General features: G+C 48.6%; 1 protein-coding gene across 1 annotated transcript in view; it reads left to right on the forward strand.

Annotated features, from left to right (window-relative positions):
- Positions 1-1,539: 1,539 nt before the first annotated feature.
- PDZRN3 (PDZ domain containing ring finger 3) overlaps positions 1,540-12,206 on the forward strand; it is a 240,091-nt gene continuing 229,424 nt past the window's right edge. Inside the window, exon 1 of the mRNA XM_028101784.1 lies at positions 1,540-2,262. Within this exon, the coding sequence (XP_027957585.1) occupies positions 1,540-2,262 (723 nt within the window). The remainder of the gene's footprint in view (positions 2,263-12,206) is intronic.

Raw genomic sequence — 12,206 nt, forward strand, 5'->3', positions numbered from 1 at the left:
CTCAGAGCCACACTAAACCCAGAGATCCAAATTTTCACTTCACTATTCAGAAACTGGCAGCAGAGTCCAAATGAGAATTCCATAGCTTGATTTCTCTCTTACCAGTGCTAACTGCATTTTTTTTTTTTTAGCAATGTCTACAGCCTTGGGAGAAAAAAAAAATCACCAAATCCATGTATGATGCTATGTATTTATCATCTAAACTGGGATCCCTAAGTATTCCTTCAACACACAGAAGTATTGCTGAAAATTACAAGACTCACTACATTGCTTGAAAAGCTGCCCCAAAGTGAAAGAAAAAAAGTCCAGATTCTTGGAGGGCCACTTTCCAATCAAGTGGAGGTACACGGACCAGAGGCATCAGCCTCTTTTGGAAGCTCTTTTAACACAGCGATTCTCAGGTCCCGCCCCAGACCTACTGGATCAGAATCCACATCCACATTAAAATTTGAGAAACACTGCTGTAGGAGATCTTACAGGACAATTTTTTTTTTGCCTTCTCCTAGCTTGAGGTTCCCCTATTGGAAAATGGAAATATAACAAAGTATACACAAAGGAAAAATCAAAACATTACTGAAGGAACACAGTTCACATGATTGCGGGGGTGGCGGGGTGGGTAATAGGGAACTTCTCTAAGATCTATACTTGTGAGATTTTTAACGTTGTAGAACCAGCGTTACTTATTTTGTAATGCAGTAAAAATAATTTTTAAATGGCGTTAATACTCTCTCACAGCAGGGACCGATTTAGAAGCGCGGACACTTCAGAAGTATTAAGTGAACGGAGCCAGCACTCCATCCAGCCTTTCCCAACCCGACAGCCTACGAGCAGCCCTCGTCCCCGCAATTCGCCCCTGTAGATTTGCCCTCGGGTTCTGGAAACCTTAGCCGGCCAAACCCTGGGGTCCGCCGAACCTCTGGTCGGAACTGTAGTTGCTGGAGCGTTCTTCAGGCTAACTTTCCCCGGAATGAAATAAATAAAGACCGTAAGTGCTGAGATAGCGGGCCTCAAAATATTTTTTCGTTCTCGGCAATCAGCCAAGAAAAGAGGGGGAGGGGGCGGGGAATAAAAAGTCGCTATCTGTCCCGGAAGGGGCTCCAGGAGAGCTTGTCTGGGCGACTGCAGCAGCCTCAGCTCCAAACTTAGTGAGCTTTTCTCGGCTTGTGTGGGTATCTCACAGCGAAAACTTCAAGAGAGCAGTCGCCGGGGAGAAGGGCTCAGGCTGGCGTCCTGGGCGGGCCAGTCCGCTCGGCGAGCCTCTGGGTCTCCCCATCCTCCTCTGCCTCCCGGCTTCCTCCTTGTTGCAGGGGGCGGGCGGCAGGCAGCCGAGGCAGGATGTGCGTGCGCACGCGCTCGCGCATATACGGCTGGAGGAGTCCTGTTCCTCGGGCATTTTCCGAGGAAGTCTGGAGCAATTAGGCTCAGTCCGGGGAGAGCGAGCGAGCGAGCGGGCGGCGCAGCCGGCGTGTCTGGGCTGCCTCGCAGGGAGGGAGGGGGCGGCCGGCCGCCCGGCGGCGACCCCGGGCCCCGGCCGCCACCATGGGCTTCGAGCTGGACCGCTTCGACGGCGACGTGGACCCGGACCTGAAGTGCGCACTGTGCCACAAGGTCTTGGAGGACCCGCTGACCACGCCGTGCGGCCACGTCTTCTGCGCCGGCTGCGTGTTACCTTGGGTGGTGCAGGAGGGCAGCTGCCCGGCGCGCTGCCGCGGTCGCCTGTCGGCCAAGGAGCTCAACCACGTCCTGCCGCTCAAGCGCCTCATCCTCAAGTTGGACATCAAGTGCGCGCACGCGGCGCGCGGCTGCAGCCGGGTGGTCAAGCTGCAGCAGCTGCCCGAGCACCTTGAGCGCTGCGACTTCGCGCCCGCGCGGTGCCGCCACGCGGGCTGCGGCCAGGTGCTGCTGCGGCGCGACGTGGAGGCGCACATGCGCGACGCGTGCGACGCGCGGCCGGTGGGCCGCTGCCAAGAGGGCTGCGGGCTGCCCCTGACGCACGGCGAGCAGCGCGCGGGCGGCCACTGCTGCGCGCGGGCCCTGCGGGCGCACAACGCGGCGCTGCAGGCCCGCCTGGGCGCGCTGCACAAGGCGCTCAAGAAGGAGGCGTTGCGCGCGGGCAAGCGCGAGAAGTCGCTGGTGGCGCAACTGGCCGCGGCGCAGCTGGAGCTGCAGATGACCGCCCTGCGCTACCAAAAGAAGTTCACCGAGTACAGCGCGCGTCTCGACTCGCTCAGCCGCTGCGTGGCCGCGCCGCCCGGCGGCAAGGTAGGCGCCCGCCGCCAGACCCGACCCCCCGCCGGCCCCCTTAGGTACCCAGGGCGCCTCCCGGTCCCTTGGGGCACCGGGATGCCTGGAACTTCCCAGGAGCATCCTTGCCTCCTCCTTCCTCCACTGCTTACCAGTTGTATCACCACGAGCAGGTCGTTGAAGCAGTTTAAGCTTGGAAACTATGGTCCCTAAGGATTCCATACGCAGGGTGAAATGTAGCTACAGCAGAGCTTCCAGGGGTCTGGAAAGACTGAAAGGAACCCACATTCAGCGTGGAGTAAGAACGAGCGCAGCTCCAAAGTCAGAACTGTGTCCAAAGGCTTTGCTGCTCAGATCAGCTAGGTGATGTTGTGGAAGTTGCTTAACCTCTGTTAAGGTTGAAAAGTTCCCTTATACACGTGGCGCCCAGGATGAGCTACTGACACACAGGGTGAACTATATCCATGCGTCCTCAGGAATTCCAGAAAGAGTAAACGAAACACACAGTTCTGAATAAGTTCAGAAGGCTGCCAAAAGGCAGGCCCCTGGAGTGAAAGCTGGATTCAGACGCGGGCTTTGCTGCCAGCTAGCTGGCTGACCTTGAACAAGCTGCTTAGCCTCTCCAAAGTTAGAAACTGGTCCCTAGAGATGTGACATAGGGGTAAAACACAGCCTGACACCGGCTGTGGTGTTCATCCGGGGATGGGCATTCCAGAAAAGAAGGAAGCGCCACCGAACATAAAGTAATAATTGAGAGTAAGTCCTCTGGAATTGGAACTGTCTTAGAATTTAGGCTTTTTGTTAGCCAGCTGGTGACTGTGTGGCTTAACCTCCAGGTGCCTCCTTTCCCTAAAAGTAGAATAGGTAGTTGTCAGCCTTCAGGGGGAGAATATGTTAAGACCTGGCACTGTGTTTGACCAAGGCTCAACAAATGTTGCCTGCAATTATCTTTAACATCTCCCCCTGAGCCATCCCCTTGTGCTGGTTGTTGGTGTAATTATAATGACTACAGCTAGTGAAGGCTTACTTTCCTCTAGGCCTTATGCTAAATACTTCTCAGTTGTTTTCTTCTTAATCACTTGAAGCAGGTGTGATGCTTCTCATTTGTAGATGAAAAAACCAAGCTCTAGTGAGGTTCAGTGGTGCCTGAGTCCTAGCTCTTCGGTGCCAGAGTTGCGTTCTGAACCCCCATGTCCCGGTCTCTCCAACCCCAGGTCTTTTTTTTTTTTTTTAAGATTTTATTTATTTATTTGAGAGAGTGAGAGAGTGACCGAGCGAGAACACAAGCAGAGAGGGAGAAGCAGACTCCCTGCTGAGCTGGGAACAGACCTTGGGGCTCTATTCCGGGACCCTGGGATCATGACCTGAGCCGGAGGTCAATGCTTAACCGACTGAGCTGCCCAGACACCTTACCAGCCCCAGGTCTTAAGCACTATTGTGTTGCCTCTCAGTGTAACCATGAGTACCATTTTTTTTTTTGAGTGTTTATTATGTGCCAGCAAATGTGGGAAGCACTTTACAGGCATTATCTATTTAATCCTTTGAGATGGAGGAGGCAGGCTCAGAGTGGTCATAGAACTGGTCCAGAGTCATACTGTGACTCAGGGGACAGAGTGGAGATTCAGTTTCTACATCAGAGTTACCAACCTTGGGATATATCGACATTTTGCACCCCATTATTTGTTGTAGCAGACTCTCTTCTAGATTGAACGGTGTTTAGCAGCATCTCTGGCTTCTACCTGTAGATACCAGTAGCACTCCCATCCCCCCTCCCAAGATGTGACAACTAAAAATGTCTCCAAATATTATCAAGTGTTCTCTGGGGCTGAGGTGTGTGTGGGTGTGTGCAAAATCGCCTGCTGAGAACCAGGGTTTCCCTGATTGCAAAGACCACACTTTAGACAAACGCCGGAGGGGCATGGTGCCACTCTGTGGTTGACTGTTCCATATGGCTGCATCAGAGGAGAACATGTGTGCCTGAGGGGCCCCCAGGGGCCTGTATCTGCTTTGCCTCTCCCTGCCCTCTCCCAACCCCCCTTCCATATGAGCACACCAGGCCTGCAAGTTTTCCGTCTGCCCACTCCCCACCCCCCTCATCCTGGCCCCCTGGCCTGTCAGCTGCAGTCTCAGCAGCTGGCCAGCTCTGGGTGAAGGGCAAATATTTACAACTTGGAGCCTCACCCAGGACCGCACAGGCGTACAAAAGACTGGTGTGAGCCTGTGAGTCACCAAAACAGAGGGCAGAGCTTGGTCTTCCAGCAGGCGCCGGGTTTGGGGCAAAGGAGTTCCTGAGTTTCTCTTGTTTATGCTGTCACGTGGGCTTCCTGCGTAGTTTTAAGTGACACTTATTTATAAATAAGCCATTCACTACCCCAGAGTTTATACATCATTTATTGTTAAGCTAGTTTATTATTTCTTCTTGCCTTTCTGTTTTCTTTCTGGAGTGTTTGGGTAAACCCTCTCTCAGAATAAAAAATATGATACTTGAATCTGAACTGTGGATGTTTTTGAAGCTGTGTAGGGTGAGAGGGTAGGATAATCAAGGGTATTAAGCTTAGGGACAAGATGTTGCTTTTTGAGCTTACAGAGAGAGTTCCCTTCTGGAGTTGGAGCCCTCCTCGGAATTCTGGGCACCTCAGCGCTAGCCTCAAGGACAGCCAAGAATGGCCTGGCCTGTAGTCTGCTGAGAGTGCCTTTCTCTGGCTTTAGACCCTGCTGGCCTCAGCGGAGGCCTGAGGGAAGCTTGTGCCTCTTGCCCTGAAGTTAACCCTCCATGGCCCTTGCTGAAAGCTTTTGCTGTTCCTGCATCACCAGAAAAACCTCTCCCACTGCGAGCTGTTTAAGAACTTGTTTATTTCATTGGGCTGACTCTCTGCTCCTGCTGGGTACTGTTTATTCTCTTCCAAAAGGCAGAAGGATTTATATTGCTTGGAAACTCTCAAGCACAACACTTTTTTTTTTAAATAATAAGTTCTCATGTTTATCTCTCTGTTAGAAGCTGAAGCTAAGAAACACTCAGAAGGTTTTCAGTACCAGCCCTTCAAGGCCTAGACTTTATTTCATAAAATGATCTGGCATTATTTAAATTATCTTAACTTTCAGCTTTTTGACACTAGTTGAGTACTGAGGGTTTGTGCTCTACCTCAAAGATAGGTACTGTGTCTCCTGTTCTATAAGGGGTGCCAGGGCTGTGCTTCTCAAACCTCCCTATGATCAGAATCACCCAGAGAATTTGTTAAAACACAAGATTCCTGAGGCTTACTCCTAGAGATGTCAATCCATTACAGCTGGCCTGTAGTTTGCATTTCTCACAAGCTCCCAGGTGATGCTGGTCTGCCTGTCATGGGGCGTGAGAGTCTACATTTCTCACAAGCTCCCAGGTGATGCTGGTCTGCCTGTCACGCTGAGTCGCTACTCAACTCAGATGCACGGAGAGTTTGGATTCACGTATAGATGTAGTCAAACATGTATTCGTTTCCTCCTTTTAAGAAAGAACAGGGTGAAGTTCTAGAACCCAGACTGCCTAGGTAACCATGGTCTGACAGGCGTCTTTAACCAGTAAGAAACCACATCTGGGCTACGGCGGACTTGGTGATGGGATGCTTGAGGAAGTTGAGTTTTGCTGCCCGCCTGTTTTCCCACCCTGACTGGCCCACCTGATTGGAAGAGCAAAAGCATTTCACAGCAGACTTCTCTGGCTTTCTGAGAAAGGGAGGGAAACTTGCGAACATAACTTTTCTTGGAAATGTTGAAAAACCGGAGCCTTGTCCTTGATCCCTCCTGCTCTTTTACTTCTACATCCAGCACATCATTAACTCTTGTTGATTTTTTACCTCCAAAACACTTCTTGAATCTATTTGCTGCTCTCCATCCCCATCAAATGATCACCGTGGTCCAAACCAAGGTTTTCCAACTCCACCTATTAACATTTTGGGCGTGATAATTCTTGTGTGTGTGTTGTGGCGGGGGTGGGAATGTTCCTTTTTTTATGGGATGTTTAGCAGCATCCCTGGCCTCTGCCTACTAGATGCCAGTAGTACTTGCCAAGTTGTGACAGTCACAGATGTCTCCAGATACTGCCGGATGTCACCTGGGGAACAAAATCAGTCTTGGTCTCGGCCACCATCATCTCTTGCCTGGATCACAACTCCTCCCACTACATACCTTCTCCTCCCCTGCAATTACCTAGCACCAGGAATCATCTCTTAGAAATGTCAATCTGATAGCACTTTAACTTCTTAAACCCTGCATTTGCCTTCCAGTTTCTGTTGCATGGCTCTAAGGTCCAGTGTGCACTGCATCCTGCCAGCCTCCACCTGTCTGCCTGTATTCTTGCCCCCTTCATTCTCTCTTCCCAGCTTCAGTGGTCTCTGGCAGTTCCATAAATATGCCCCAAAGCTCCTTTCTGCCTGCACCCCCCAACCTTTGCACTCACTCTTTTCTCTACTTGCAACAGTCTTTCCGTCACTAGGTAATCTGCAAGGTTTCCAACTCTCCCCTCCTAATTCCTGCCTATATGTCAGCACTTAGGGTTGGCTTATCACTAGACAAACTTTCCATCCTTTCCCTCCCAGCTCAAGCATCACCACCTCCACAAAGCCCTCTGTGATCTCCCAGACCAGGTCTGGGGCCCTGAGATGTTCACTTTGGTACTCCTCCTGCATGGCATTTATCACAGCTCTGGGTGATTAGAAGGGCTCTTTATTGTGTCTCCCCAGGAGGGAGCATGTCCATCTTCTTCAGGGCTGTTCTGGGCAGTAGATTGATGTACACTGTAAACTCTCAATATGTGTGTGTTCAGTGGGTGAACTCAAGATTGAAAAGGCTGTCTTGTCAGACATCACAACTCTTCGCCAAGTTAACAAAATTGTTCCCAGGTTTTTGGGAGGCATTCTTTTGCTTCTACTAGATCCACCCAGATCAAATTGTATCAAGCACCAAATCCCAGAAACGATTTTGTCCATTTCAGAACTCCTGGAGGTAAGTGAATCTAATAGACAATTGTATCAAAAGGCGTTCCAGATGTCCAAACACTTTGAAATGTGTCTATCAGAGTGTTCACGTTTCAGTATATTTTCTGCTTCTGGAAAGTTTCAGCAAATAACCATTTCATAGTGCATCTAACAAAACAGCCCAGTTCAGCTCAAGAAATTGTGGGCTATCAATCCATTTCATTTAAATGTTATAAAAAAAAATTAAGATTTGGCTTACAATATGTTTGCTACACTGGATTAAATGATTATAACAACATTTTGAGTTAGGAATTCTGGTGATAACATATTTTTAAGTGGTTCTTTCTGCACTTGGAAATGTTGCTTGCTTCTCTAAAAATATTAGACATGTAAGAATCTGTAAGACAGTTATGTGTTGGACTGTAGACCAAGGAGCTTAAAAGGAAAAGAAATATTAATCACTTAGGGTGCTTTATGTATGCACATATATTAGGTTCTCCATCTTTTTCATTAGGTAGATCTCCTTTTTTGGTAAAAGGGGCAGATTATAAAACAGATTAGATAAAAGCTAGGTTAAAGCCAAAAGTTACACAGATTCTAAGGATAAGACTGGGATTTGAACCCAGCACCTGACTCCAGGCTTATACACCATTACCATAATAAGAAAAGCATTTTATCCTGAGGCAGTGTTTCTGTGAGGTCTCATACATGTTTCCAGAGGACTGTTATTATATATGCAAACACTATGTTAATTGGAGGTGTAGGCACATCATTTAATTCAGCCTCAGAAAGACCCTGTGAGGTAGGTACCCCCAAACCATTACCTTCCATATTACAGATGGAGAGACAGAGGCTTGGAAAATTAATCCCCCAGCACCTTCCTTTGGCTCCATTTAGTTGGTCTGATGACTTCTGGTCCATGCTGATGAAGTATGTTCTTCTCATGCCATAATTCCCATTTTCATAGTTCTGGTGTAGAACACATGAACATAATACAGATCCTATGAAAGAGATTTCAACAAAACAGAGAATTAAAGAGATGGTATCCTGGGTGGAATAGTAACTCATTTCTCTAATTTTCTTGCTAGTAATTTAAAAAGTGGCTGATGGTAGGAAGAAAATGCAATCCTTCCTTATGTATTCTTGCAGTTTAGCTCCTCACATTCTAATATACAGTGTGCCAAGCACCATGATAGGCACTCCTGGACACAGAGGTCAACTTGAATAAGCTTTAACCCACGGGATTAATCAGTCACCCTCTTGAGTCTTTGAAAACATGGCACAAGTCTTACTATTCTTTGTTCACTCAAGCTTTCTTGCTATGGATTAGCTTCTGTCCCCCCCCGAACTAATGGTGTTCTAATAAGCCTATTCCAATAAAAAAGGTAAGTGGTATAACATAATGATTAGTCTTGAAAATAACTAACAGATGGACACAAGCATCCATCTTTCTCTCCCATTCCATTCCATATATATATATATTCGCAAGGAACCTGGGGACAGAGACAACCATGCAGCCTGTGTGTGAGCGAGCCCAGCAGAGGCTTCTTCCCCAGGAATGGGGAGGGATGAACTGTTGTGGGCAGTGGGTATGCAGAAATGAGGCCTGGGCAGAGAGTTACCTCTCTCCCTTAGAATTTTTCTAGAAGCTGTTGTCAGGTGTCCCGTGTCTCTGCTGTACCCAGATCAGGAGGATGATACAGTCCTTTTGGGTTGTGGGTCAGGGTTGGATGCAGGCCTTGTGTAAACAGGCAGGCTTCAGAGTACACTGAATTGAGTTGGTGCTTGGTATGTGGTTAGTATCTAGACCCTGGAGTCAGTGATAATAGGGTTCATGTGTTCCCTCTGTGTCATTGTTGAGGGCCTCTGGGAGGCCTCTTGTAACCTCCTGTAAGCCTTAATTATCTTATCTCATCTCTAAAACGGGATAATATGCGGGCTGATAGAGTTGGTTTTGGGATTAAACCAGATGATGTAGGTCAAGTGCACAGTAAGATTTAACAAGCATTTATTGAACATCTATTAAGTGCCTGGCACCTGTAGGTTCTATAGATCTTTTTTAAATACAGTGCGGAAGAAATATTAGAGATTTGAAGTGGTGTAACGGAGAAGATGGAAGGAGGCTCTTGCTCAGAGGGTCACAGTTTCGTTGTGAGCCTCGTACTGCCCTGAGTGACCAGTTCCAGCGGTGGGGACTGGGTGAAAGAGGAAGATCCAGGTCAGTGGCACTGTCAGGGTAGCAGCTCTGGGCTGTGATGAGAAGGAGGGGTCAAAGCTCGGGAATAACATGAAGGTTAAGGGATCGTTAGGTGTATTTCTGTCTGTCTCACCAAAACTAGCAAGGCTCAGGAGAGGTGGGCCGGTCAGAGCTCCTGCCTTCCTGTAAGCAAGAACTTACAGTGTTATAGCTGGGTAGCCTTTGCCTGTGTTCTGATTCCGGGAGGAAAATGCTTCGGGGTGGGCCATGGATGGAATGTTGGCATTTCACAGCCTGGAACTACCCTATAGTCCATCAAGTGGAAATGTGCAAGTGCTGTAGCACTTTAAGTAAGGTTTGTTCTTGCTTGTTTCTTGGTGAAGCATTGCTTGTGGAAGGTCACCGGGAAAGAGATGAGTTGATGATAAAAATTAGGGGAACAAACTGGAAATGAAACTCATGGGAGTGGAGAAGTATTTCGGGATTTCTCAGATTATTTAAACATAGCTGCAGACTGAAAAATACATACATAGTTTTTGGCCTAGGGAATACTTCTCTTACACTGTTTCTCAAAAATAACTTGTTGGGCTTATGGATGAGTTTATTTATATATACTATTCTGGAGATAGAATGACTCCGGAAAAGCTTCACTCCACCTATCCTGGTGACGGATACATACCACTAATACTTTCATTGACTGTCTCAACCATTTTCAGTTCATTTGCGTCAACCCCGTGACTGCCTTCAGTTTGAGGCTCCAACAGTTTCCTGGGCTGTTCTTCCTCCAAGAATATCCCTCCTTTAGACCTGGAGGTTGAATTCTTGGGAGGCGGTTGGCCCAAGCCATCTTCACCATTAGAAACCTAGTTTGAATGACAAAGAGGACAAAAACATTTAGTGTGGGGAGTGAAGAGACCCTCCTCTCTTCTGTATAGTCAGGCAGCCAGCTCTGCCTACTGGTGTCCCAGCCCCCTCCGCTGCACATTTTTGCGCTTTCTTGTCACTGGTCCACAGACAGGGCTGTTTCCCAGCTGCGCGACTCTCGGAGAGCTTTGCATAATCTGGGGCTGAGAGGTGTCATGTCACCCTAGATACACAGACTAGCGGTCAGTCAATTGCAGTTCTCAGAACCCGCGGGGCAGCTTTCCAGTCCAGCCAGTTCTCGGCTGTGAGTCCCACAACAGCAGTAATTGGGGAAAACCCATTTTTGGGTGGAAAGGAGTGTTTAGAAAGAATCCACATTGACAGTGGCATGGATGGGCTCCGGGGGCCACCACCACACAGATTAGGAGATGGCACGCATCCAAGCTTCTGAGGCCAGAGTGTTGGGAGGAACACGGTGACAGAGCCATACTAGAAGGAAAAAGGCCTTGCCTGTAGAGGACAGTTCATGTTCCTGGACATTTAAAAAAAACAAATACAACAGAAAAAAACAAAGCAAAAAAACAAACCCCAGCCACTATGTAAGGAGACTTTGACAAAGTACATTTGATTTTTGCCTTTTCCACTGTGACTTTTATTTTACCCCCAAATTCTTGTCCACTTAGACCTTGAGTTGAAATTAAATTTTGATCCCGTAGCTACTTGTTCGAATATGATAGCAAAGCTTATTTTCAGTGCAATCACCTATTCGTTCCTGTGCGTTGAGCTTCCATTTCTGCTTGTGACTTACTGGTATAAGTACTGTGGACTGTTCATGCCGTTATTTAGGGCTTGGTGGCCCATATCTCCTTCCTCAAGGCCGACAGATCTCTGTTCTTTCTCAATCCTAAAGACCTAAGCGCCTCCCACGGAGACCCTACACTGCAGTAGGGGCCCTGCTAGCAAGCTGGGTTCTGGGGTGGAGGCTGGGGAGCTTCCAGCCCCACCCCAAGGAGACCATGCTGTCACTGGACTCCAGAATTTTCCTTTTCCATCTGCCAGCCAGCTCTTGTCTCCTGAAGGGAAGAGACACATGCCATTGGGGAAGAGCAGTAAAAGAGGGACAGCACTAAGGAAAGCTGCCAAGGAGGTGCCATCTCCGCTCCATTTTTGTGGTTGTTGATTGTCCTCTACTCTTCACCTTTTCTTCCGGGCCCATCACGACTCACTAATCCGGTAGAACGTGGAGCAGTCCAGTGTCTCGGCAATCCCCAGACACCCTTAGCTCCCCATTTCCCAGCTTCTGCCAGCTTTGCTCCCCCTATCCAAGTCCACAGATTCTTGGACTCACTATTGCTCTTATCCTGTTGTGAGCCGGCGCCTGTTCCCCGATCCTCTTTGTTCCCATGGCCACCTGCCTCAGGCTTGGGTTTGTCATTTGTCTGATTTCCCCTCCCTCGTCCCCATATCCCAGCATGTCAGTATCATTAACCTGTCCTAGCTCTGCTACACTGAAGGTTCAAGCTGAGCTGCTCCCCATTGTGGTCTTTACTTGTCTCCTGCTACCATTTCCAGAATAAGAACTGTCTATTGGCATGTAACCATCCCTCCTAGAATGTGCCACTCTTTCTCCAGACTTTGGCGGGGGCGGGGGGGGTGAACATGTACATGGGGGGAGCTCCCATCAGATGGCCAGATGGTGTGGTGGATGTAGCATTATCCCATTTTGCTTAACTTCAGGGCCCCGATCTCCCAAACTTGCTTTAGATAGACTAAGTTAATTTGGGATTAGACAATTTTTTTATTGCTTGGATTTTGTGGCAGAGTCATTTCTGTGGTTAAATAGCACCACGGGCCTCAGTGCTGAGCTACAGGAGTGTCCACCACACCCTGTGCCCTGTTTGTGTTTTGAGCACTTCTGTTGGTCAGGCACTGTGCTGAGGCCCTTGTCA

Source organism: Eumetopias jubatus, unplaced genomic scaffold, assembly GCF_037043125.1.
Source record: "Eumetopias jubatus isolate StellerSeaLion01/CBP00866 unplaced genomic scaffold, mEumJub1_p1.0 scaffold_1, whole genome shotgun sequence".
NCBI classification, from domain to species: domain Eukaryota; kingdom Metazoa; phylum Chordata; class Mammalia; order Carnivora; family Otariidae; genus Eumetopias; species Eumetopias jubatus.